Genomic DNA, 27,730 nt, shown 5'->3' on the forward strand with positions numbered 1-27,730 from the left:
CCTGTCTTTCTGTCTCCTTTCACTTTTAAAAGGTTGCCATGTTAGAAAAAATATTTTGCCCTGCCATGTTTATTGATGTGGTAAATAAATAGTTTATGAAAATATCACTAAATCTGTCATTTATTTTTTATATTCAGTAATGGTCATGTCTCACCTCTAGTCTTCTCTGTCTTAATTTCAGGTTTCCACCATATGTTGTAGATAGTTCAGGAAGTTAACTCAACCAAGCAGTCTTTGGGTTTCGGCTAAGTACTGTTTAGAATACCATAGGGAGGATGATGTAGGTTTAAGTTTATTAGATTGATACACATGTACCAACAAGACAGTGTACATCACTGTCACAACGACATTTGTTTTCATTCAAAGGCTTTATGGTTTTTCCTATAATACCTGGTGGGCCGGTCTCTAGTCAAAATGCCCGGGCTGATTTTTTGTCCCAGTCCAGCCCTGATTCCAGTAACTACCATTTTTCTGAACACAGCCATACATGTTCTTCTGCTTCAAGGTTCAATGTTTTAGGCAACCAAAAAGAGATGAGAGCCCCCTGACCTCTTTCCACTGTCAAATAGCAAGTAAGATACTTGATAATTAGCGTTAACATGGTTGATTGTAATAAGCAGTTATTAGATTACTGTTTCTTCTCTATCAGCTTTTAGTGCCATTCTGATGCTCTACTCTACAGCCCATCTTTACCATGTCTACATCCCTAAATGTAAGGAGTTCCTGCCATGTGATTAGTAGATTAGACACTTGCATTAACAGTTGAATATGCGCACCTATTAAAGAATCTAGTCGGTGTAGGTTTAATATAATGCATACCACCATATCCAGTTGGCTGCTTTAGAAGTGATACTCCACTCAGAATATGAAACAGGACCAGGCGCATATAAAGAAACATTTATGAATTACTGACTCATAGAAGGCAATAGGTTTACATTTGATCGATTTTATTTTCACTTGGTCTCATCTTTTTAAAGTACATCTGACAACTTTGAGAGCTGAAGTCCGATCCTTCACTTCCATTTCCACCAGTTCATCACCAACAAAAATGCAACTAAGCGTATGGTTGTGATCATAAAAGCAATCAAGCAAAAAAAACAAAAACACAACCTTCCTAGAACAAAACTACAACAAAAAGGTCAGATCATTTGACTAGGTGGAGCATAACCCACCTCCACAGAATCATTTCAGTTCTCATTCTTCTTTAAGTGCATTTAAGGAAAATCTCTTGAACAATGCAGGAAAACAAAAAAATGAAAACAATGAAAGCACATCAACAGAATGAGCCACAAATTGTCAGTGGTTCAGTCCCCTGAAGTGATTCCCATTGCCAACTTTGTTCTAAACAACAGCTGCAAATCCCCTCACTGAGCAGCAGGTAAGTAACCAGATTGGTGCCGGTTGATTAACCATGTGCACAAATTCTGCAATACAGGGAACAAACAAAGACAGCCTGAATCTAAGTCAATTTAAGTGCTTTTCTTAAAAGAGGAATGAAAAGAGTTTTCAATGAGGATCAGCAGCCGATGGAGGCTTTGAATGTGAACTTTTATTTTAAATGGAAAACAGTGGATTGGTTTGGGGGGTTTTTTCTGAGGCAAACTGGATGGAAAATGAAGTGGACGAAAAAACAAAACAAAAAAAGTTTCTGTCTTACCCCAAAGATTCCTAACAATGACATGAATCAAACAGATCGAGCAATGTGACAAAACATAATTGTTCATCTAGCAATAACCCTGAACTCTCTCTGTTACCTATTAGAGTGTGAACACAAGGGAAATGGCTGAGAAGTAAAGTGGCTCAGATCGACTAACAGGTATACATGAATCTCTGTGTGCGTGTAATCAGTGTCTTGTGTATCCTTTTTTCCCCCCACCATGTTGCCTATCTTACTCTGTTTTAGTTAGTTATGGGTATTAGTGCCTTTTTTCTATTTCCCTCTCTCTCCCTCTGCTCACTTTCGGTTCAAATCAGTCATTTTCCCCCCTCCTGCTTCCTCCTCTTTCATCTTTCACGATTACTGAAATGTCACAGTCCAGTCGGCCCCTGCGTTCATGCCGGGCTTACGGACTGTCAGAACAGACATGGAGGCGTCAAAATCGAACTCCAGCTGCTTCTCTTGGCCATCTGTAAACAAACAAAAAAGTAAGAAAACAAACATCAGGGGATTTTAAGTTTAGAAGCTGCATATTTTTCACATAAATCCATAACAGATTGCCAATTTTCACATCTTAAATCTTTCAGATCCTAAAGCTGCCATCCCATCTGAATAAGAGTTTGAAAACAACTTAAACAGCATGAAACTAAATAAGGGGAAATCAGCAAAGAGTAGAAAATGGTGAATATCCATGATCCTTTCCCTTATTTTTGGTCATCCATTGCCCGTTTCAGTTGTTGATGCTCAGACTAAACACGGTCGTAGCATAAACAAATATCCTCAGGCTTCAGAGTGTTGTCTGTACAGTTTTTCCTGGTCCTGAATCTGCATGTCATTGAGAAGCCCCACCCACCTCATGTTCAAACTTTCTATTTGTGAGGGGCATGAGAAAGGTGGCTTACTTCAAGCACTGGATAAATTGAGGAGCTGCATCCAAGGCCTATCAAAAGCTAAATAGTGACTATTTATAACTGTTTCATGCAAATCTACTTTAGCATAAAGATACAAATCTGGAGCATGAAATTTCACCCAGTACATCCCTTTTTATCTTATATCCCACTTTAATGGCACACATCACAATGTTTTTAATTCCATGAGTGTTTACCAGTAAATGCTTACATTTAAAACATTTGAAAGGAGCTTCAACATGCAGATTCGAACTGAAGATGATTTCATATCAAGCACTTACCAGCAGTCTTAAGGGTAACTTTGCTGGGTTTACTGGCTCCCAGTACGATAATACGTTCAATCCAGGAATCGGTAGTAAACTTGGCATCAGGAGCAAGGTTACTGTGGATCAGGCAGGTACAGAGTTAAATACATAGCAATAACAGATTTAAGATTAAAGAAATTGTCCATGAATAGATTGGCACAGCATGTGGAAACGTTTCTTCAGTTTCACTGTGTTTATATTTTATAATGTAACATTTCTGAGACTATTAAAAGTGTAACTATAGTGACATCATGGTTTTTTTTATATTTTATTCAGAGAATTTTGATAACATATCCGTCACTCACACAGAAGAGAGGACTTTGTTGGCAAAGGTAAGCTTTCTGTAGATGAACTCCTTCTTTTCATAGTTGAAGGTATGGCCATCGTCTATGTAGAGCTCACCATCTGCAGTTCTCTATCAAAATAAATAATGCATTAAATAAATGGTTAAAACCTGTCATTAACATCTCAACATTACTTAGCACTGTAGCAACAGAGGATGTGCAGTTCAGTTACCTGGAGATTAAGAGCCACATAGAGAGTGTAGGGGTCATGCTCCATGCAGGTGGAGGACCTGCGGACTCTAAGCTTCCTGGGAATTATGGAACCGCCGCGCTGGAAAACCGGGATCTAACAACAAAACACCAAGGCTACTAATGAGAAATGTGATAAAAAATACATTGAGCTTAAAAAAAAAAAAAAAAAGTTAAGCTGAGAGTTTGACACTTACAGAGCTCATGGTGACGGGAATGTAAAGGTTTTGGGCTCCGTTGTGTTTCTGGAAGGTGTGGACATCGAACCAGACCTGATAACACATGTTCACACACATTAAGATACGCCCGTCTGAAAAGATCAAAGATACGTGTGTCAAAATAAAAGCCTCCGTTTCTTCCTCTTACCTCATCTTTGCCAGGCAGGTAGGCAGTGACTCCTCTGGCTCCCTCCTCAACAACTGGGTGCACCAGCAAGTCTCGTCCTGAGGCAGAATTAAAATGACGTCAGGGGAAGTGCCAACCATTTCAAAACATGCCTGCCTGACTGGAACAACTGGATTCAGGGTTTTATCCTCATTTGTCATATTGACAAAGTGAAGCACCACCGCACAGACAGGCACAGCTGCACAGATTTTCTAATTCAAGTGTCTGAACATTAGAAGTCAATTTAAACCGAGATAACAGGTATTTTTGGCCACCTGATGGCAGCAGAAGCAAGTTGTAGATAACTCTATAACATAAATAATAGTGTACCCCCACTACACAACCTGTACTTCCAAAACATGATTTATAGAGAAGGGAAAACAGTGACCTAAAGCAGTAAGTTTGTCAGCTGGAAAGAAACAAACTGAGGGAAGCTACATAGGAGGTTATATTTTAGCCAAAATCATGTTCACATGCGTGTCGACTTGTGACTTTTTTCCTCCCCAACTTTGAACTGTAACTTCAGCTGTGACAAGACCGGTCTGAGCATCAGACTGTCCCCGTTAGCTGCTCACCTGACAAACCATTTGTTTGTGTCAGTGCAACCATAGCTCTGTCACCTTGTTACACTTCCTGTCATTTGATGTGGTGTTGAACAGTCTTGTGTTGCATGTAGTCCTAAGTGTGGGTTTAAAGTGCCATTTGGTAAATCACTTACAGAGCACCACACTCAAATCACACATCACGACTAGGGCTGTGCGATATGACCAAAATCTCATATCCCGATATAAGAATTATATCGTCCAGATAACGATATAAATCGCAAAAATGTAACATTTTCTGTAAATTCTGTGAATCTCGGGCAGCTCGACTTGCGGGAAGTGTTTCCAGCTGCGCGTCATGTAGCTGGAGTCGAGTGTTTTAACCGATGCATGAAACTATACATTTTTAGATATGTTGTAACGGCCGCCGTTTTCTTTGTGAGTATTTATTACACGGCGTGCTGCGGGGAAAAGCCTGTTCTAACGTTTGAGTCTAAGGTTTATTTTTTAGCACCTGGCGGCTCTTTTTTTACTTCTCATCTGTAAATAATCTGCTCTTTCACGTGATTCAGTTTATTTTGGATCTTGAGCTTTATGTTCCACATAAACCTTTTACAATAAACAAGCGGACACGCGATGGTTTTACCGTCATTGTTGCTAACCACAACGCATAAAAACAGGCGCTTGTCCGTCCGTAGTGTGGTTATATTAAATATAAGAGAAAGAGAGAACTTTAAGAAATTAATATAGCAACTACAGTGTCCATCAAAACGATGAAAAAATATTGCCGTAAACAGTTTATTTTGCGACACCACGAAACAAACGATAGACGTTTTTATATCGTCATCCAATACATATCGTTATATCAAACAGCCCTAATCACGACAACACAATCAATTGATGCATCAGGTGAGTCGCATGAGAGGAAAGCGCAATAAGGTGACATAAATAAATTTCCACTAAGGATCATTGCATTTTTGAACATAAGGGAGCCTTAGTTCAGCAAGGTTTCTGTAGAAGAACCTGTTAAAGGATTACTTTGGGTAGCTTTTAATCCCAGATCACTCAGGGGGGTCTTTCAATGACAAACTGCAGTTATCACTGTGGATGCTTGATGAATACTGAAGGCCTCAAATTTGGTTATGTGTCTCACCAATTAAGTACTCGTCTTCCAGAGCAAAAGTAGCCAGATCCTGAGGATACTCCACCCACAGAGGTCTGCAATAGACATGAACACAATATTTGCATCTGCATCACAATATACTACACAAATCAGCCACACTGCACACCCTGGGGCGCACTGTCAGTGCGCCCCAGGGTGGCTGTGGTTACAATGTAGCTTGCCATCACCAGTGTGCGAATGTGTGTGTGAATGGGTGGATGACTGGATATGTAAAGCGCTTTGGGGTCCTTAGGGACTAGTAAAGCGCTATATAAATACAGGCCATTTACCATTTACCATATTTTTATAACCTGATATATAACCCAAATAAAGGATTTTTTTCTTTCCCGATTTGAAATTCCATTTCTCTTGATTGGGAAAGTAATATTCACCTCTGTCTTACAGCACATTGCAGTAACTACTTGAATACACTGTCTTTTCGTGTGGTATTATGCATCACTCTTATTTATAAACTCTAAAAGCAATCAAATAACTGCCTTAAAATTAGTTGACATATTAGATAAATTTTAAACAGCAGTTTGCTCAAATGAGGCCTCTTCAGAGTACAATTATCTGTGGATAGACAGTCAATACATACAGGTTAACCAAAATCATCACCTCATGACGGGCTCTCCCGTCACATGTGCGCGGTAGAACAGCTGGTACCAGTAGGGCAGGAAGGTGTAGCGCTGGCGCACGGCTTCACGGATCAGTGCAGTGTTTTCTGGACCAAACAGCCAGGGCTCGCGGCGGGGCGTGTCCAGATGGGCATGGGCTCTATAGAATGGCTGGTAAGCACCCGCCTGGTACCAACGCACAAGCAGTTCAGTGCTGGGAGACTTGAAGAAGCCACCGATGTCAGCTGTGAGACCGAGAGGGACATTATAGCCTCGGTTGACAACGCAAAACGGCACGACACAAACTTCTTGAAATAATCCGTGTTTAGAGCTCAACTCTTAAAGCGGATTTTGTACCAAATCAATATTTATGTGACTGCAGCTGATTTAACATGGGAATATGGGCTCACCATGGTAATGCCTCATGCCCATTTCCATGACAACCTTACCAAACACCCGAGGGATTTGTATATTAGTCAAAACAATTACGTAAAACTGATCTGAATGAATGCATTTTCCCCTTTCAAAATTCAGTCCTGTTTTACTGCTGTGTTCAAGTTCGATGCTGCACACTCACACCTATTTGAAAGCTGCAGTATAGCTAAATATTAAAAGGTAGCAAATAAAGGGTTTTTTTAAGCATTGTTCTGTTCCACATTTGAGGTTTCATAAACATCAAGACTTTGTAAGTACTATAAATAAAAAGGAAAGGAAAATCTGAGGACTGATAGAACTAGAAATGCTGCCTCCAGGTTTGGAAAGTCCCACGCTCAGAGCTTTGATGACTTCTGATCACTTCTCTGGGCCTGGACTATAAACCTCTAGCTGTAATGATGGTGGTAATTTCAGTCTCCAGTGTGGCAGCAGAGCAGCGTTTCAGCCTTAAGAATTAAGTTAAATCAGGTTCGAACAGTTATCTGACAGAGGGCAAAACATTAAATGAGGCAAAGGGGGGAAAAAACAAAACAAAAAATTTGCAGCAGCATCAAGAGTTGCATTTGGCTCTTGATGCTGAGAATGAAACTGAACACGATGGCCATTGTAAGCTGACCAGAGAACCTAGGAGGGTTGCACTCACCTCCACAGAAAGAGATTCCAACCAGGCCCATACTCAAACACATGGGGATGGATATTTTCAGGTGGTCCCACTCAGCAGCATTATCTCCTGTCCACACAGCACCTAAGAGCCAAAAAACAAACCTTAACACACAAGATAATGCAACACCCAATTCTTTTTGTTATGAAAAGTAAATTGGATTTTATGAGCATTGATAATTTTACTGTCCAAGAGTCGAGGGTCCTTTCACGGCTCAGTCTGAACAAACTTAAAGTGGTGTTTGGTCTAGCCAACGCCAAATGTAAACAAAGAAGACTGCATCCTGTAAACGTCAGCTGTTCGACGTGTGATGCCACGTCTACATTAGAGCAGGCAAGAAAGTAAAGAAAGAAAATGGCTCACCGATGCGCTGAGACCCAGCGAAGAAGGCCCTGGTCAGGACAAATGGTCGTTCAACTCCTCCTGACCGCTGGATCAAACCCTCCGCCGTGGCCATTTGCTGTCGATAATAAAGAGATGGTTAAATAAGAGGAAAACAGACTAACATTTACAATAAGTTACCAAATACAACTTTAGGATCTCTTATTCCTTTTTAAAGGAGTTTTATTTTCAGTAAGAGGTAATAAAAGGATGCCAACGATTATCTGTCCTCCAACAAAGTAACAAACTCCAAATAATCTATAGGTTCTCTAAAAAAAAATTATTAATGAGAAAGGTCACAGTGAAATACACTCACCACATATAAACCATACAGGTTGTGTATATCACGATGCTCCCAGGATCCATGCATTGCATCCTTGTGCATAGTGACCTCCGGCCCATTGAAGACTGATGGCTCATTCATGTCGTTCCATGTATACAGGTTCTCCATGGTGCCCTGGAGAGTGAACAGATTAGATTTCATTTTGAGATGAGATTAAACAAATTTATGGAAAATCTATTTATTTATTTTTGCTCCTAAAAAGTTCAAGCTTGAATGAATATTCAGTTACAAGCCAACTGTGGAAAGCTCAGGTGGTTCAGTTTCATGTGAGAATATATTAAATAAATTTTGTTTACTAAAACAAAAATGTAACAAAAGCATCATATATCAGTTACACAGGAGTCACGCTGTATCTTCAATAGGTAAACTTTTAGTTGCAGATTAGCAACTTCATGTCTTCAAGGCTCACCTCATACTGATCGTAGGCAAACATGCTGGCCCACCAGGCTCTCATGTCTGCACGAGTGAAGTCTGGATAACTGGCACTTCCTAACAGATGTCATCCAACCCAAGGAAAAACAAAGAGAACAAATATTAGAGAAATATTTCATGTTTGATAAAGAAATACTGATGTGGAGTTCTCACTCTCTTACCAGGCCAGCACCAGCCTTCATAGTCGCCACCATCTTTATTCTTGACATAGAAACCCAGAGTGCGGATTTCATTATGGATCTTGTAGTTGCTGTCTACTTTAATGTGGGGGTCCACAATAGCAACCATCTAGAAGAGTAAAAGAAAAAAAAAAAAAAAAAAAAGAAGTGAAGTGAAGTTCTGGCCAGACACCCATCAAACTGTGCATCATATCACTGTGATCGTCATATTTCCATCTGTACCTTGCGCTTCTTGTCCATGAGACCCTGCAGCATCTCCTTCGGGGTCGCAAACTTGTGCGGATCCCAGGTGAAGTAGCGCTTCCCATCGGTGTGCTCTATATCAAGCCAGATGAAGTCATAGGGGATGTCGTGCTCGTCAAAGCCGGCATCGACCGACTTCACGTCCTCCTGGTCATTGTAATTCCAGCGGCACTGATGGTATCCCAGGGAAGCCAGGGGAGGGAAAGACTGAGTGCCTGATAACCACAAGGAAGAGGCCAGTCAAGAGCTGTTATTCAAATTTGGTAGTTCCCTTTCAGTCGATTCACTCGGTACAACACATAAGTATGGGATATCACGCCCTCGCGTGTCCTGGCTGAAGAAACCTTTATTCACGCCTTTACGGCAGATGACGTGTGATGACACGCGCAAGGCCCCGCCCGCACATATAGCCGCTGCCATCACCGTCATCCCTCAGTTCTTACGCTCTTCACCTCGCTGAGAACACCTCTGCTGAGTTGGGCTAGCTAGCTACTGCTAGTTAGCTCCGTTGTCTGCCAACTTGAACCTAGCTTAACTGCCCCTGTTGGTGTTAGCCTCCACCGCCCAGCTGGTGCGTAGGCTGCCCGCGGAGCGCTATTTTCAAGTTTTTCTTGTGCAGCGTTTCGCTTTGCGTTTTGGGAATGGACTCCAAACCGAAGCGAGCAAAGCAGAAATCTTCTGTTCGCCCCTGTCCTCAGGGATGTGGTTTCTCTTTGCACGACAGCGACCAGCACGATGCCTGCCCTGTCTGCCTGGGGATCGTCCACGCTAGGAGAGCGTTGACGGAGCCCGAAGCTTGTGCGTTTTGTCGCCAGCTCCGACGCTCGACCCTGGAAAGACGGGTGACGTTTGTGGAAAGAGTGCTGGGACGCTTGGCTGTCGCACGGCATGACCCTCTTCTTTCCGAGTCTGGAGCCCCGGCTTCGTCCGAGTCCGAAGACGAAAATTTTCAGGTCGATGTCCCCGCGATTAGCTGGGCTGACCACATGGAATACGTTGACGGGTTAGCCGATGACGGACCGGAACCATGCAGGAGCGCTGACGGGCTTCAGCCTGGGTTGAAGCCCGCCAGCGCTCCCCAGGAAGACGATGACGTGCTGGACATCGGCCTGGACATCCATGGTTTGTCGGAGGATGAGCAGGAGAGCTCATTGTCGACCCAATATGCCGCCGCTGCTGCGCCGGTCGGCCACGATGACACCTCTCTTTTCTCCCTGTTTCGCCGTGCCGCTGAGAAGCTGCAGGTGGACTGGCCCTCTCCTCCACCAGCTCGGAAGCCGTCGCGGTTTGCGGGTTTTTTCCTTCCACCGGAGCCCGCAACGGCCAAAAACTGCCTCCCCATGTTCCCAGACTTTCTCTGCGAGCTAACAGCGTCATGGGACAAACCTCTGTCTACCCGCGTCACTGTGCCCGGCTATGGACAGTACATGGAATTGGACGGCGCCGAGGGAGCTGGTTTAGCTAACCCACCCCCTATGGAGCCGTCTCTGGCTGCTTATCTGGCCCCGTCCCATAACCATGGTGTCGGTGGCCCCGCAACTCTGCCGTCCAAGCACTGCAGATTCTCGGCCTCGCAGCTGGAGAAGATTTATCGGGCTCAGGCCGGCACCGCTCGAGCCATGAGCTCCGTCACCATGCTCCAGACGTACCAAGCAATGTGCCTGGCGGAGCTTGGATCGCTGGTTCCGGAGGACAGCCCGCTGTCACCTCGTCTTAACGAGGTTAGAGTCACCACGGATTACATCCTCCGTGCGTCTCGCTGTGCAGCGCTCTCCCTGGGCAGAGGGATGGCTTCGACAGTGGTGGCGCAGAGGCACCTGTGGCTGACCCTCTCCGACGTCCCTGATAGAGACAGAGCTGTGTATCTGGACGCACCAGTGTCTGCGGCTGGGTTATTCGGACATTCACTTGAAGCCATTCAGGCTAGATTCGATCTGAGGAAGAAGCAGACGGAAGCTCTGCGCGACATCATCCCCAGACGCCAGCCCCAGCCCAAGCCCACTGCTAGCTCTCACAGGCCCGCCGCTCCTCTGACAGCTGGCAAGAGACCGGCGCCCACTGCTGGAGTGGGAGGGCCGCCGGCGAGAGCACGTACTCCGGCCCGAGCTCCACGCCAGTCGGCCTGGGGCAAAGGCCCTCCCCCGGGCCCCCGACGGGACCCGACGCCCAGGAGGAAGAAGCCTCAGCCCTCCTAGCTGTGATTGCGAGTGGGGAAGGGATCCGGCAGCAGGGAGACGCTGCTCTTACCCCTCTGTTGCCGCACAAGAGGTGCCGCTTAAGTTCTGTTCAGGTTGTCAGCCCCAGAAGGCGCTGCACTTCCCTATCGCGGTCTCCCAAGCACATAACCCCTGCACACGGTTCAGATGTGTTGAATGTTCAAGCGACCACATCGAGTGTTCCCGCTGTTTTTCATTGTTATGCCCCGGAAAAGGTGCACCCAACAAAATGTATAAATGTACATGTTCCCATGTTGCAATCAATAAAGAGTGTTGTTTACTCTCAAACAATCTCAAATGCTCAACCTGCAGGCGAAATGAGCCAGGTCAGGCAGGGGATGCAGTCCCCTGCAGACACACTGGGGGGCGACGGCGCCCCGCCGTCAGTGCTGCAGGCCAGCCGGCTGGCTGCTCACTTCCCTCAGTGGCGCGCTTGCGCCCCCTCTCCGTGGGTGCTGCAAACCGTTGCCATGGGTTACCGGTTGCAGTTCCGGGTCAAGCCGCCTCGTTTCCAAAGAGTCGTGAACACGATTGTCAACCCCGAGGCAGCCTTGGTACTCAGAGAGGAAATACAGGCGCTATTACAGAAGAGAGCAATACGGGTGGTCCCCGCTTCGGAGACGGACAAAGGTTGGTACAGCCGTTATTTTGTCATTCCGAAGAAAGGGGGAGGGCTTCGTCCCATCCTCGACCTGCGAGTCTTGAACACGTACCTGCGAACGTACAGGTTCAGGATGCTAACACTCAGACAGCTCCTGAGTGCAGTCGGCCCGGGAGATTGGTTTGCGACAATCGATCTAACAGATGCTTATTTTCATGTCGCTATACACCCGAAACACAGGCAGTTTCTGAGGTTTGCGTTCGAGGGCGTAGCCTACGAATACCTAGTGCTGCCGTTCGGGCTGTCGCTCGCTCCCCGCACCTTTACGAAATGTGCCGAGGCAGCGCTAGCGCCCCTCAGGAAGAGGGGCATCCGCATCTTGGCCTACCTGGACGACTGGGCTCTCGTGGCTTGCTCCAGAGAACAGGCGGAGACGCAGCTGTCGCGGGTTCTGTCACACATTCAGACACTGGGGTTCTCTGTGAACTTTCAGAAGAGCTCGCTAATCCCAGGTCAACAGATCGCTTTTCTCGGTCTGGAAATATGCTCTCTTTCCAGCCGCGCACGGTTGTCAGAGCACAGAGTGGCCGCGTTTCATCGCTGCCTCGCTCAATTTCAGCTGGGACGCAGACTGCGTTTCCAGACGATATTGCGCTTGTTGGGCATGATGGCATCTATGATCGCCGTAGTGCCGCTTGGGCTGTTGAAAATGAGAGCGTTTCAACGCTGGACTCTCTCTCACCGTTTGTGTGCTTCGCGTCACCTCCGGAGGAGGCTGCCGGTAACTGCGTCTTGCATGCTAGCTCTCCGTCCTTGGAGGGAGCCCGGGCTACTGCACCAGGGCTCTCGGATTGGGAGGGTGTTGTTTCGCAAGGTGGTGTCCACAGATGCTTCCCTAAGTGGGTGGGGAGCGCTGTGCGAGGGTGCGTCAGTGAGAGGGATCTGGTCCGCGGCTCAGCGCCAGCTGCACATCAACCACTTAGAGCTGTTGGCAGTGTTCTTAGCTCTAAAGCGTTTCCGTCCAGTCCTGCAGGGCCAGCATGTCTTAGTCAGGACGGACAATTCAACAGTGGTGTCTTATATAAACAGGCAGGGAGGAACACGCTCTCTTCCCCTGTTGCAGCTGTCTCGCTCTCTGCTGTTATGGTGCAGTGTTCATTTTCTGACTCTAAGAGCCACCCATGTCCCGGGCCACCTGAACCTGGGGCCGGACCTTCTCTCCAGGGGGGGTCCTCTGGTGAGAGAATGGAGGTTACACCCTTCAATAGTGGCTCAGATTTGGGATCTATTTGGCGAGGCGCAAATAGATCTTTTTGCTTCCAGGGTGAATGCTCACTGCCCCCTGTACTTCTCCATAATCGACCACGATGCACCCTTGGGCTTGGACGCGCTAGCGCACCAATGGCCAGACGTGCTCCTGTATGCATTTCCCCCAGTGGAAATGATATCTCCAATTCTGGAGAGGGTGCGTCGGCATTCCCTCTCTCTGATCCTGGTGGCCCCTTGGTGGCCCGCGAAGTCGTGGTATGCAGAAATAATCAGCCTGCTTGCAGCAAGTCCTTGGCAGCTTCCTCTCCGCAGGGATCTCCTCTCTCAGGCGGGGGGGGAAGTGTTTCATCCGCGCCCGGATCTGTGGCACCTTCATGCTTACCTGCTGAGAGGTTAAACTTGGTTGCTAAGGGTCTGCCACCTAGTGTGGTAGCGACGATTCAGAGCGCCAGGGCCTCGTCTACTAGAGGCTTGTACGCTTACAAATGGCGAGCCTTCGAGCGATGGTGCCAGGACCGCCACACTCTCCCATTTCAGTGCTCTATTGTGGATGTTTTGACATTCCTGCAGGAGCTGTTGGATAAAGGCCTTTCGTTTTCAACGATCAAGGTTTATTTAGCGGCTATATCTGCTTGTCATATCGGTTTTGACGGGGTGACACCAGGTGCGCATCCCCTCGCCGTGCGTTTTCTGAAAGGGGTTCGCCGGCTGAGGCCCGTGCTTAAGTCCAGTGTCCCGGCTTGGGACTTGTCTTTGGTGCTGGAGGCCCTTTGTGGCCCTCCGTTTGAACCCGTTGAGTCGGTAGATATGAAACTTCTTTCGTATAAGACCGCATTACTTCTCGCTTTGGCCTCGGCGAAGCGAGTGGGGGACCTTCATGCGCTGTCTGTGCATCCTGCCTGCACACAGTTTTCTCCTGATGGCCGCAAGGTCGTATTGCGTCCGAATGCCGCCTATCTTCCCAAGGTCATGCCTGCATCTTATAGTTCAATGGAGTTTGAGTTGCTGAGCTTTTGCTCCCCTCCTTTTGAATCTGAGGAGCAGAGGAGGGTGCATTCTCTTTGTCCGGTGCGTGCGCTACGCACCTACATTGAGCGCACTCGGGATGTGCGTTTGTGTGACCAGTTGTTTGTCTGCTTCGCTAATCCGAATAGAGGTAGAGCTCTGTCCAGACAGAGGCTGTCCCACTGGATTGTGGAAGCTATCTCGCTGGCATACAGCACCGGAGGTTTTGCGTTGCCCCACGGGGTGGGAGCTCATTCCACCAGGGGGATGGCGACCTCATGGGCTCTTTTTAGAGGGGTGCCTGTGGCTGATATTTGTGCAGCGGCTAATTGGGCGTCGCCGCACACTTTTGTGCGGTTTTATCGGTTGGACGTTACAGCCCCTTCGGTGGCTCATGCTGTCCTTTCTGCTGGGTCTACCACTCACTAAGGATGTGGTGGTCCCGTTCCGGTTCGGTGGCTGCTCTGCGGGGCGTGTATATAGGTCCCATACTTATGTGTTGTACCGAGTGAATCGACTGAAAGGGAACGATTAGTTATGTCTATAACTTCTGTTCCCTGAAGGAGAGGAACGAGGTACAACACAGGGTGGCCCCACTGAGCAGTTGGCTCGGTGAAGAGCGGCTATCGAACTGAGGGATGACGGTGATGGCAGCGGCTATATGTGCGGGCGGGGCCTTGCGCGTGTCATCACACGTCATCTGCCGTAAAGGCGTGAATAAAGGTTTCTTCAGCCAGGACACGCGAGGGCGTGATATCCCATACTTATGTGTTGTACCTCGTTCCTCTCCTTCAGGGAACAGAAGTTATAGACATAACTAATCGTTTTATTACTGGCATTAGGCAGTGGATCAATAATATAAAAGATTAATAAAAATTTGACTTGAAATACAATACGTTTGAGCAGACGCTTTCATGAATCACCACTGATTTTAATCACTTCTGTTTAAATTTACCAGCAATCTCAAATAGAGGGAATTTGTGAACCAAATATAATTATTGGGTTCACTGAAAAACTGTCTCAGTATTAATTAATACTCTGCAGATTACAATCAGCTGCTTACCTAGGCTAAAAAAATGAATCTAATAAACATTATTACAACTAAGGAGACTGGAATATTTCTTATGAATAAGAGATATCAAAACAAATCTGAATAAATTGGACTGCTCATTTTAAGCTAAAAAAATAAATAAAAATAGCAAAATAGATTGTATCCTTGAATAGTCAGAGTTCAACATAAGATTTTTTTATCGTGTATTGGGCCTTCATACAGCCCAGTAGATTACTGCCTAACTGAAACGAGACGTTTTAGCTCGAGGGTACCACTCCTGTGCTCCCGGCCAGAAGCAATTGCTAACGAACAAGGAAATCCCAACAGGCCCTCGATAAGAACCATTAAAACATTAAGACTATTAAATGAATGCTAGTGGTATTTGTGTATACAACTTTACACAAGAGTCTCAGCAGTATTGACACTTCCTACCTGTAAGAGAGGCGTACTGAGAGAAGACGTCTTTAGGAGTTGGTCCCAGCATAATGAAGACGTCAATGATGCCGCTTTCAGAGATCCAACGCACATCTGTCTGTGGTGTCTCACTGGAGCCCTGAACATAATCTAGCATTTTCCCAAAAACAGTCTGGAAAGAGAGCAGCACGACAAAAGACGCTTTTATATTTTTGATATAATTACTGATGGCTAAAACAAAAAAACAACAACGAAAACAAAATTCACTTTAAGTAACAATCCAGATCAAGACTTCTTGGAGGAAATGACAACCCCCCCCCCCCCCCCCCCCCCATACCTTTCCAGCTGTATTGGAGCTAATATCCACCCAGGTCTCTGCAGCATTAAGCCAGAAGATGCCTGTAGTTCGCTGGGCACTGTGGGCTACCATCACTGGGACAGACCCGTACAAGGCCATAGGGTTATACAGTTCATACTGGAACACATCCAGGTTATAGAGTCGATACGGATCTCCATTACTGGAACACAAACACAGGCATGCATAAAACATCTGTGCATTTTTCATAATGAAATCTATTCTACATGTAAAATGCTGGTGGCACTCACTCTGTTGTTTTGAGTCTGAGAGTGTCTGCATGTTCTGGAATGCCATAAACATGCTCGACTCCTGGCAGTGAGAAATCTAAACTAACAGCAGATGGACCTGAGGAGCAAACACATCCAACATCAGTCAAAGAGAACACCTTTTCACCACCTGGCATGTCTGCATGTCAGTGTGTGTGTTCGGGTTGAACACACACACTGACATGCAGACATTATGATACCGATACTGAAATCACAAGTAGGATTTACCATTAGGTTTGCTGTCTGTGTGCGATTTAAATGTTTCTTCCCACATCCCGTCTTCTACTTTCTCTTCCTCTTCCTTTGTTGTCTGTTAGCCAAACAGGGGAAATAGTCACGTTACTCAGATCTAGCTGAGATGCAGCAGTGAAATGGTGGTTTTAAATCAAGAGGGGAAGACTGAAAGAGAGTGGATTTTATTGTGCAGTACCTCTGCTTGGTTTGCTGGATCAGCCTCCTCCTTCTTCTCAGCCTCTGGGTCTGCCTGACTGCTCATGGCATAAAGAACAACGCGAGGAGGGGTATGGGGAAAAAGAAAGGCGTGTTACTTTGGCAAAGTCAGGCCATCTTGATGATATTGTGATGGTGGTAATATATGGGATAATTAAACTATGATTCAAGGAAAGGGACATACAAACACAAGTTGGTGATTGCCCCGCTGTCACCACACTGACATCTGACCATATCTACCATTAATTACTGTAATGACAAAAGGGACTGAGCAACTCCCTGCCTTGTGGCTATTTCAAGCTACACATTATAGTACAGGAGCTCCAGAGGCTGTAGCACGTAACACCCAAAGGACTTGTACCCAGTGGATCAGGCATAAACTGAAAGTAACCAAGAGTAAGCCACCAAAAGACCCTTCACACATTTGCGACAAAGTTTTGAAATGAATTGCAGTGATATACATGCCAGGGATAAGTGTAAACAACAGCTTGTCTTAAAACCCTGTTAATGCAGACAGCAAGCACTGTATTGCTGGTTAAAATAGCTCCAATGTCAGTTCTTACACCAAGAACACGCACAACTACAAACTGAAATATAACCACAAAGAGAGATGTTGCTGTTGGGTTTGGGAATTGAGGTAATGCCTGAGAACTAAGAGGCAGGACACAGACTACATGCACTGTCTCCCACTGACTTTGTGGCAGGAGAAGTTAGGGGGTGTTTGTGAGTTTATGCATGATCTTACATTAACGTATACATATTTTATATGCAGATAAACGTAACTCCATTGTCTTGGACTCTATTTGGTGATGTTAGTCATTATTATGCTCTGCAGCCTAGATGGGCTCAGTGTAGCAACTGGTGAACCTGGAACTTGCTAGACCACCATTAAGCGCTGCAACCTGTGGCTGCAGAAACACCTCAAGTTCTGTTGAAGTCTACAGTCAATTGCTTACATTTTGGTCACGCTAAGTGTCAGGAAGGAGGGTTACCCTCAATCCACAATCATCCACCTCTCTCTAACCAAATCTGGTTTCAAAACACCAAGATGGTGACAGCATCTAGGGCTGTGCGATATGACCAAAATCTCATATCCCGATATAAGAATTCTATCGTCCCGATAACGATATATTAAAAAAAAAAATAAATCACAAAAATGTAACATTTTCTGTAAATTCTGTGAATCTCGGGCAGCTCGACTTGCGTGAAGTGTTTCCAGCTGCGCCTCATGTAGCTGGAGTCGAGTGTTTTAACCGATGCATGAAACGATTAGTTATGTCTATAACTTCTGTTCCCTGAAGGAGAGGAACGAGGTACAACACATAAGTATGGGATATCACGCCCTCGCGTGTCCTGGCTGAAGAAACCTTTATTCACGCCTTTACGGCAGATGACGTGTGATGACACGCGCAAGGCCCCGCCCGCACATATAGCCGCTGCCATCACCGTCATCCCTCAGTTCGATAGCCGCTCTTCACCGAGCCAACTGCTCAGTGGGGCCACCCTGTGTTGTACCTCGTTCCTCTCCTTCAGGGAACAGAAGTTATAGACATAACTAATCGTTCCCTTTCAGTCGATTCACTCGGTACAACACATAAGTATGGGACCTATATACACGCCCCGCAGAGCAGCCACCGAACCGGAACGGGACCACCACATCCTTAGTGAGTGGTAGACCCAGCAGAAAGGACAGCATGAGCCACCGAAGGGGCTGTAACGTCCAACCGATAAAACCGCACAAAAGTGTGCGGCGACGCCCAATTAGCCGCTGCACAAACATCAGCCACAGGCACCCCTCTAAAAAGAGCCCATGAGGTCGCCATCCCCCTGGTGGAATGAGCTCCCACCCCGTGGGGCAACGCAAAACCGCCGGTGCTGTATGCCAGCGAGATAGCTTCTACAATCCAGTGGGACAGCCTCTGTCTGGACAGAGCTCTACCTCTATTCGGATTAGCGAAGCAGACAAACAACTGGTCACACAAACGCACATCCCGAGTGCGCTCAATGTAGGTGCGTAGCGCACGCACCGGACAAAGAGAATGCACCCTCCTCTGCTCCTCAGATTCAAAAGGAGGGGAGCAAAAGCTCAGCAACTCAAACTCCATTGAACTATAAGATGCAGGCATGACCTTGGGAAGATAGGCGGCATTCGGACGCAATACGACCTTGCGGCCATCAGGAGAAAACTGTGTGCAGGCAGGATGCACAGACAGCGCATGAAGGTCCCCCACTCGCTTCGCCGAGGCCAAAGCGAGAAGTAATGCGGTCTTATACGAAAGAAGTTTCATATCTACCGACTCAACGGGTTCAAACGGAGGGCCACAAAGGGCCTCCAGCACCAAAGACAAGTCCCAAGCCGGGACACTGGACTTAAGCACGGGCCTCAGCCGGCGAACCCCTTTCAGAAAACGCACGGTGAGGGGATGCGCACCTGGTGTCACCCCGTCAAAACCGATATGACAAGCAGATATAGCCGCTAAATAAACCTTGATCGTCGAAAACGAAAGGCCTTTATCCAACAGCTCCTGCAGGAATGTCAAAACATCCACAATAGAGCACTGAAATGGGAGAGTGTGGCGGTCCTGGCACCATCGCTCGAAGGCTCGCCATTTGTAAGCGTACAAGCCTCTAGTAGACGAGGCCCTGGCGCTCTGAATCGTCGCTACCACACTAGGTGGCAGACCCTTAGCAACCAAGTTTAACCTCTCAGCAGGTAAGCATGAAGGTGCCACAGATCCGGGCGCGGATGAAACACTTCCCCCCCCGCCTGAGAGAGGAGATCCCTGCGGAGAGGAAGCTGCCAAGGACTTGCTGCAAGCAGGCTGATTATTTCTGCATACCACAACTTCGCGGGCCACCAAGGGGCCACCAGGATCAGAGAGAGGGAATGCCGACGCACCCTCTCCAGAATTGGAGATATCATTTCCACTGGGGGAAATGCATACAGGAGCACGTCTGGCCATTGGTGCGCTAGCGCGTCCAAGCCCAAGGGTGCATCGTGGTCGATTATGGAGAAGTACAGGGGGCAGTGAGCATTCACCCTGGAAGCAAAAAGATCTATTTGCGCCTCGCCAAATAGATCCCAAATCTGAGCCACTATTGAAGGGTGTAACCTCCATTCTCTCACCAGAGGACCCCCCCTGGAGAGAAGGTCCGGCCCCAGGTTCAGGTGGCCCGGGACATGGGTGGCTCTTAGAGTCAGAAAATGAACACTGCACCATAACAGCAGAGAGCGAGACAGCTGCAACAGGGGAAGAGAGCGTGTTCCTCCCTGCCTGTTTATATAAGACACCACTGTTGAATTGTCCGTCCTGACTAAGACATGCTGGCCCTGCAGGACTGGACGGAAACGCTTTAGAGCTAAGAACACTGCTAACAGCTCTAAGTGGTTGATGTGCAGCTGGCGCTGAGCCGCGGACCAGATCCCTCTCACTGACGCACCCTCGCACAGCGCTCCCCACCCACTTAGGGAAGCATCTGTGGACACCACCTTGCGAAACAACACCCTCCCAATCCGAGAGCCCTGGTGCAGTAGCCCGGGCTCCCTCCAAGGACGGAGAGCTAGCATGCAAGACGCAGTTACCGGCAGCCTCCTCCGGAGGTGACGCGAAGCACACAAACGGTGAGAGAGAGTCCAGCGTTGAAACGCTCTCATTTTCAACAGCCCAAGCGGCACTACGGCGATCATAGATGCCATCATGCCCAACAAGCGCAATATCGTCTGGAAACGCAGTCTGCGTCCCAGCTGAAATTGAGCGAGGCAGCGATGAAACGCGGCCACTCTGTGCTCTGACAACCGTGCGCGGCTGGAAAGAGAGCATATTTCCAGACCGAGAAAAGCGATCTGTTGACCTGGGATTAGCGAGCTCTTCTGAAAGTTCACAGAGAACCCCAGTGTCTGAATGTGTGACAGAACCCGCGACAGCTGCGTCTCCGCCTGTTCTCTGGAGCAAGCCACGAGAGCCCAGTCGTCCAGGTAGGCCAAGATGCGGATGCCCCTCTTCCTGAGGGGCGCTAGCGCTGCCTCGGCACATTTCGTAAAGGTGCGGGGAGCGAGCGACAGCCCGAACGGCAGCACTAGGTATTCGTAGGCTACGCCCTCGAATGCAAACCTCAGAAACTGCCTGTGTTTCGGGTGTATAGCGACATGAAAATAAGCATCTGTTAGATCGATTGTCGCAAACCAATCTCCCGGGCCGACTGCACTCAGGAGCTGTCTGAGTGTTAGCATCTTGAACCTGTACGTTCGCAGGTACGTGTTCAAGACTCGCAGGTCGAGGATGGGACGAAGCCCTCCCCCTTTCTTCGGAATGACAAAATAACGGCTGTACCAACCTTTGTCCGTCTCCGAAGCGGGGACCACCCGTATTGCTCTCTTCTGTAATAGCGCCTGTATTTCCTCTCTGAGTACCAAGGCTGCCTCGGGGTTGACAATCGTGTTCACGACTCTTTGGAAACGAGGCGGCTTGACCCGGAACTGCAACCGGTAACCCATGGCAACGGTTTGCAGCACCCACGGAGAGGGGGCGCAAGCGCGCCACTGAGGGAAGTGAGCAGCCAGCCGGCTGGCCTGCAGCACTGACGGCGGGGCGCCGTCGCCCCCCAGTGTGTCTGCAGGGGACTGCATCCCCTGCCTGACCTGGCTCATTTCGCCTGCAGGTTGAGCATTTGAGATTGTTTGAGAGTAAACAACACTCTTTATTGATTGCAACATGGGAACATGTACATTTATACATTTTGTTGGGTGCACCTTTTCCGGGGCATAACAATGAAAAACAGCGGGAACACTCGATGTGGTCGCTTGAACATTCAACACATCTGAACCGTGTGCAGGGGTTATGTGCTTGGGAGACCGCGATAGGGAAGTGCAGCGCCTTCTGGGGCTGACAACCTGAACAGAACTTAAGCGGCACCTCTTGTGCGGCAACAGAGGGGTAAGAGCAGCGTCTCCCTGCTGCCGGATCCCTTCCCCACTCGCAATCACAGCTAGGAGGGCTGAGGCTTCTTCCTCCTGGGCGTCGGGTCCCGTCGGGGGCCCGGGGGAGGGCCTTTGCCCCAGGCCGACTGGCGTGGAGCTCGGGCCGGAGTACGTGCTCTCGCCGGCGGCCCTCCCACTCCAGCAGTGGGCGCCGGTCTCTTGCCAGCTGTCAGAGGAGCGGCGGGCCTGTGAGAGCTAGCAGTGGGCTTGGGCTGGGGCTGGCGTCTGGGGATGATGTCGCGCAGAGCTTCCGTCTGCTTCTTCCTCAGATCGAATCTAGCCTGAATGGCTTCAAGTGAATGTCCGAATAACCCAGCCGCAGACACTGGTGCGTCCAGATACACAGCTCTGTCTCTATCAGGGACGTCGGAGAGGGTCAGCCACAGGTGCCTCTGCGCCACCACTGTCGAAGCCATCCCTCTGCCCAGGGAGAGCGCTGCACAGCGAGACGCACGGAGGATGTAATCCGTGGTGACTCTAACCTCGTTAAGACGAGGTGACAGCGGGCTGTCCTCCGGAACCAGCGATCCAAGCTCCGCCAGGCACATTGCTTGGTACGTCTGGAGCATGGTGACGGAGCTCATGGCTCGAGCGGTGCCGGCCTGAGCCCGATAAATCTTCTCCAGCTGCGAGGCCGAGAATCTGCAGTGCTTGGACGGCAGAGTTGCGGGGCCACCGACACCATGGTTATGGGACGGGGCCAGATAAGCAGCCAGAGACGGCTCCATAGGGGGTGGGTTAGCTAAACCAGCTCCCTCGGCGCCGTCCAATTCCATGTACTGTCCATAGCCGGGCACAGTGACGCGGGTAGACAGAGGTTTGTCCCATGACGCTGTTAGCTCGCAGAGAAAGTCTGGGAACATGGGGAGGCAGTTTTTGGCCGTTGCGGGCTCCGGTGGAAGGAAAAAACCCGCAAACCGCGACGGCTTCCGAGCTGGTGGAGGAGAGGGCCAGTCCACCTGCAGCTTCTCAGCGGCACGGCGAAACAGGGAGAAAAGAGAGGTGTCATCGTGGCCGACCGGCGCAGCAGCGGCGGCATATTGGGTCGACAATGAGCTCTCCTGCTCATCCTCCGACAAACCATGGATGTCCAGGCCGATGTCCAGCACGTCATCGTCTTCCTGGGGAGCGCTGGCGGGCTTCAACCCAGGCTGAAGCCCGTCAGCGCTCCTGCATGGTTCCGGTCCGTCATCGGCTAACCCGTCAACGTATTCCATGTGGTCAGCCCAGCTAATCGCGGGGACATCGACCTGAAAATTTTCGTCTTCGGACTCGGACGAAGCCGGGGCTCCAGACTCGGAAAGAAGAGGGTCATGCCGTGCGACAGCCAAGCGTCCCAGCACTCTTTCCACAAACGTCACCCGTCTTTCCAGGGTCGAGCGTCGGAGCTGGCGACAAAACGCACAAGCTTCGGGCTCCGTCAACGCTCTCCTAGCGTGGACGATCCCCAGGCAGACAGGGCAGGCATCGTGCTGGTCGCTGTCGTGCAAAGAGAAACCACATCCCTGAGGACAGGGGCGAACAGAAGATTTCTGCTTTGCTCGCTTCGGTTTGGAGTCCATTCCCAAAACGCAAAGCGAAACGCTGCACAAGAAAAACTTGAAAATAGCGCTCCGCGGGCAGCCTACGCACCAGCTGGGCGGTGGAGGCTAACACCAACAGGGGCAGTTAAGCTAGGTTCAAGTTGGCAGACAACGGAGCTAACTAGCAGTAGCTAGCTAGCCCAACTCAGCAGAGGTGTTCTCAGCGAGGTGAAGAGCGTAAGAACTGAGGGATGACGGTGATGGCAGCGGCTATATGTGCGGGCGGGGCCTTGCACGTGTCATCACACGTCATCTGCCGTAAAGGCGTGAATAAAGGTTTCTTCAGCCAGGACACGCGAGGGCGTGATATCCCATACTTATGTGTTGTACCGAGTGAATCGACTGAAAGGGAACTATACATTTTTAGACATAAGTTGTAACGGCCGCCGTTTTCTTTGTGAGTATTTATTACACTGCGTGCTGCGGGGAAAAGCCTGTTCTAACATTTGAGTCTAAGGTTTATTTTTTAGCACCTGACGGCTCTTTTTTCATTCTCACCCGTAAATAATCTGCTCCTTCACGTGATTCAGTTTATTTTGAAAAGTCTCAACAGGATCTTGAGCTTTATTGTGAAAGGTTTATGTGGAACATAAACAAGCGGAAAGGCGATGCTGTTACCGTCGTTGTTGCTAACGACAACGCATAAAAACAGGCGCTTGTCCGTCCGTAGTGTGGTTATATTAAATATAAGAGAAAGAGAGAATTTTAAGAAATTAATATAGCCACTACAGTGACCATCAAAACGATGAAAAAAATATTGCCGTAAACAGTTTATTTTGCGACGCCACGAAACAAACAATAGCGTAAAATGAAACGATAGACGTTTTTAATATCGTCATCCAATATATATCGTTATATCGAACAGCCCTAACAGCATCTCAGTGATTTATAAAACATCATACTATCCCTCTCTTTTATACTATGTATGGCAGCAACATAATCTCTGGTAGATCTAAAATAAGTTTGTGGGAAACCCTGGTGTGTGTGTGTAATGCCACATCATAGCTCTTATCTGGACCTTAACATTATTTCTGCACTTAGCTCTGACCATAAATTAAGCAAGAGTGAAAATCTGAATCATTCATTCAAAAGAACAGATTGAGAAATCCAGTCAGTCATGCAGTTGCGGTGTTAGATGAATTTATCAGACGAGCTGCTAGAGCAATACTAAAGGAGTACAGTTAATCAAACGTTGATCTGACAAAACATTGATTTACGCAGACAGTAACTAAAAGGCCTAAAGCAGACACTGCCAGATAATCTCTCTGGGTCTTCTGATGGTCATTGTAAAGACGGTCTATCACAGCTATGCTAAGAGGAAGGGCTGGAATGATCCCTTAATCTAAATAAAACTCAAACAACACCATGCACACACTCACCCACACCCTCTCTCTCCATCACATTTATTTGAGGGTAAATACAGCAGTTGATATGATGTGTGGGCCTAAATTTTATGTCACTACTGGCAGCATTAGCACATGGGACAGAATACACACAAATCTTAAGGGTCTTTACCTAGAGAATACCCTCTTGATATTATCCCACACGCTAGCCACTGTGCTAGTTACTTTATAGGAGAAACTAGGATGATAGGGGAGAAGAGGACAGAACAACGAGTCAGAGACAATACTCAAAAAAACAAACCATATCATGGGAACAAAAACAGAAATCATCCACGGAGTGACGACGTGGATTCAAAGAGAGGGCTGGCATTTGTAAATGTGTGTGCATGCGTGGGTTTCTCACGTGTCCTTGCGCATCCTCAGGTGCTCAAAGGCCAGCAGGCCGCGTGAGTTCAGAGACATCAGCACGTCGCTTCCTTCCATGATGTCCAGTCGGAAGGGCCGGGCGCTAATAATGACTCTCTGAGACTCCACCCCCAGGGACAGCACCACACCATTCTCGTCCTGAGACAAGACAGATAGGCTGAAAGGAAAAAGAGAGAGAGCGAAATGTGAAGTGAGGATTTAGTTTTGATGAAGAAATGCAAGGTCAGGAACTTAAATTGAATAGTTTTTATTATCATCTCATTAATCATAACTTCATACTTATATAAGCTGTAAGACAGAGAAGAAATTATCTGAAACAGTTACAAGTTTTTGTTTTACTGGAAGAATTTCTATTCAAAGTTTCAGTTCTCACTCACCTGACACCTTCACAGTCAGGAGGTGCAGAGAAGCCATGAACCATATGATGGGTTTTCTTTCATTTAACAAGGAAAATCTGAGAGATTCTTCATCTTATAATTCCTAAGTGGCATCTGAGTGTGTGTTGCTTTGTGTGTTGCCTTAATAAAAGAGGCATCCCTTTTATTAACGGATCTTTGTCAAAGTAGAAATTTCAGAATTCACACCCTCACTTTACCTAACCTTTAAAAAAGCTGATGTTATCATGAAATATTTTCTGTTGCTCTGCCTATTTAAAGATCCTTTGAAATAAGTATCCCTCCTGTTCTTGTGTTTTCAGCTTGACTCCCAACATCAAAACCTCCACCCACCCATGAAACCCTCACAGGACACTCACGGCTCTGTGGTAGGCTCCCTGATGAGCACGTCTGGGACTTCATAGCGAGGTTTCAGAGGCTTAAGCTCATTAATCTTCACCCTCGTTATGTTTCCCTGGAGGCGGTAGAGCTCGAGCAACAGACGCACCTGCGACACAAGCACAAAGTGAGAATGAGAACAGTGAGAAGCAAAGGCAGGTGCCTCATTTTCTACAAACACAGCATAGGAAAACACTGGGTTTAGCAATGGGTCACTATGATTTCACATAACAAAGAGGTTACCCTGGAAAATGGGATTTACATTTTTTATTTCAGCTGATAGTTCAAAAACATAAAAACAAGGGAAAAGTGATTTGTTAGCCTAATAATTCAGTTATTAATGCGATAAATAAAGATAAAAGCAATAAAAACAAGTAAAAAAGAAATATAGAGAAATCATATTTTACAGATTGTGCAAATGTTTGTTGTCCCCTTTCTGTAATCTACCTTGTTGTTGTCATTGATGAGCTGCAGGGTGAGTCTGGTGTTGGTCAGCTCCATGGTCTCCAGCAGGGCTCGATAAGGAGACTCTCCAGGCTTCAAAGCTCGCTGACGCCTGTTTAACATTTCAAACCAAGAGCCGACACCAGTTATAAACCTCTGCAATTATGTGCCGCTTTATTCATGAGCAGTTTGTCTTTTGGGAACTCACTTGCAGAAAGCACTCTGCTCACAGGTCTTGAAATTGCCTTTGTCCACAGCCCAAGTCCCGCTGAGGCACAAAGCCAGCCCGACTACCAAGAGAGGCGCCATCCTGTAATGGGAAGCAAAGACAAGAACATTAGCTTCAGCGTGCAATCACATTTGGATGCAACGCCTGGCAGAGCTAACCAAACTACAGTACAGGAGTTGGGTAACAGACAGCACACACAGACGGACTTGGGTCTCTATGGTGCTAAAACGATGTGACAGGCAGCTATACAATTACCCATTTCCTCACCCAGCACACGGTGCGCATATTAACAAGAAGCACCCCATTGTCCTCACCTCAGACGCTGGTCCTGCAATTAAAGACTCATTCCCAGCCCTACTGTAAAAATCCCGATGAGGGGATGTGTTCAGACTGCCGACAAGGAAAAGAGGCAGTAAAAGCTAACGCAATCAGCTAAGCGGGCTAGCTAGAGAGTGCTCAAGACGGAAAAAATACAACAGGAAACCGCTAAGAATTTTTAATTTAACATTAAATAAACGTCTACGTTTTTACACACGCACTAATGCACCCGTTGTCTGACAGCAGTGTTATCGTTAAGCAATCCGGATCAAGATAAGGTGCTAACCTTACTAAGAGCCAGCCTGTCAAGTCGCTAATCCAATTCAATTCAATTGAGGGGGATATCGAATTTTTCCCGCATTAATTTTCCGACTTTGCGGCAGTTAAACCCCGAAACAGTGAGTTTGCTTTCACGCTTATACGATGTGCAACTACGATGATAAACTCTGTCCTCCCGCGCACTGATAATATTTCGAAAAAAAGAATAAATTGGCGATGAAACAACGGAACTGCTTTGTCCTACCTTGCAGTGAAGGTGGCCATCTTGATTATGCGGCCTCTTGACTCCGCCCCCAATCACTCCGCAACAAAGATCGTTAAGAAATAGGATACTCAGCAACTGCGCTAATATTTACGCGTGTTTTTCAAATAGCAGGTCAATATGTGGCGGTTAACACTGTAAAGAGTATGTTTTTTAATCTTTATGTTATTTTTCTGGCTGTAAAGAGAGGATGAACGTATGAATGTATCCTCTCAGGCACGGACACGTCATCGCCAGGCTCCAGTCAGTGAAGTGCACAAATGGGAGTCTTTGTCCCACCGGATTCATTTCCAGCCAATCCGATGCGTGCAACTGTACTACAGCCGTGCTATAAATCATAACGATCGGCAGATGTATACACACACACACACGGAACACAAATGGACGTAATCGCCTTAAAGATCAATGCTCGTCCATGATTTAGGCGTGTTTTCCCCTCTGGACCTCATGTCAGTGGTCCGGTTTTTCTTCTATCGGCTGCTCCCTTTCGGGATCGCCACAGATTATCAGCCTCCATCCTCAGCATGTAATCCTTCCCTACATCCATGAACCTTCACTATGGTCTCTATCTTTAACTTCCTTTGCTCAATACATTCCCTCTGCGACAAACTATCTCACCCTTTTAATCTCCATAGAGCTGTTCCTCTGATCTACTCACTTCTAATTTTGTCCATCCTGATCAC

General features: G+C 47.5%; 1 protein-coding gene across 3 annotated transcripts; it reads right to left on the reverse strand.

Moving 5' to 3' along the window:
* Window positions 1-930: 930 nt before the first annotated feature.
* ganabb (glucosidase II alpha subunit b) lies at window positions 931-27,148 on the reverse strand. 3 transcript variants are annotated; one of them, XM_026143370.2, is made up of 25 exons: window positions 27,030-27,148; window positions 26,168-26,269; window positions 25,963-26,071; window positions 25,497-25,624; window positions 24,720-24,899; window positions 24,489-24,554; window positions 16,393-16,450; window positions 16,191-16,272; window positions 15,945-16,041; window positions 15,676-15,856; window positions 15,357-15,510; window positions 8,762-8,997; window positions 8,522-8,648; window positions 8,338-8,417; window positions 7,902-8,042; window positions 7,568-7,664; window positions 7,187-7,288; window positions 6,110-6,353; window positions 5,483-5,547; window positions 3,770-3,846; window positions 3,601-3,675; window positions 3,387-3,500; window positions 3,176-3,285; window positions 2,847-2,947; window positions 931-2,127 (listed from the first exon to the last, which is right to left on the reverse strand). In XM_026143370.2, exons 1-25 carry the CDS (start codon window positions 27,047-27,049, stop codon window positions 2,018-2,020), a joined length of 2,856 nt encoding a protein of 951 aa, XP_025999155.1. In that variant the 5' UTR covers window positions 27,050-27,148; the 3' UTR covers window positions 931-2,017. The 3 variants fall into 3 exon arrangements, with proteins under 3 accessions (XP_025999155.1, XP_025999165.1, XP_025999173.1); XM_026143380.2 differs by lacking the exon at window positions 27,030-27,148 and adding an exon at window positions 26,503-26,643; XM_026143388.2 differs by lacking the exon at window positions 24,489-24,554 and having other exon boundaries at window positions 27,030-27,146.
* Window positions 27,149-27,730: the final 582 nt, after the last annotated feature.

Source organism: Astatotilapia calliptera, chromosome 2 (assembly GCF_964374335.1).
Source record: "Astatotilapia calliptera chromosome 2, fAstCal68.1, whole genome shotgun sequence".
NCBI lineage: Eukaryota > Metazoa > Chordata > Actinopteri > Cichliformes > Cichlidae > Astatotilapia > Astatotilapia calliptera.

Coding starts and splice junctions, on each gene's coding strand:
- ganabb (XM_026143370.2), bottom strand. CDS start 27,049: ATGGCCACCTTCACTGCAAG. Junction 26,072..26,167: donor GAGCAGAGTGCTTTCTGCAA/GTGAGTTCCCAA, acceptor AATGTTAAACAG/GCGTCAGCGAGCTTTGAAGC. Junction 8,418..8,521: donor TGAAGGCTGGTGCTGGCCTG/GTAAGAGAGTGA, acceptor GACATCTGTTAG/GAAGTGCCAGTTATCCAGAC.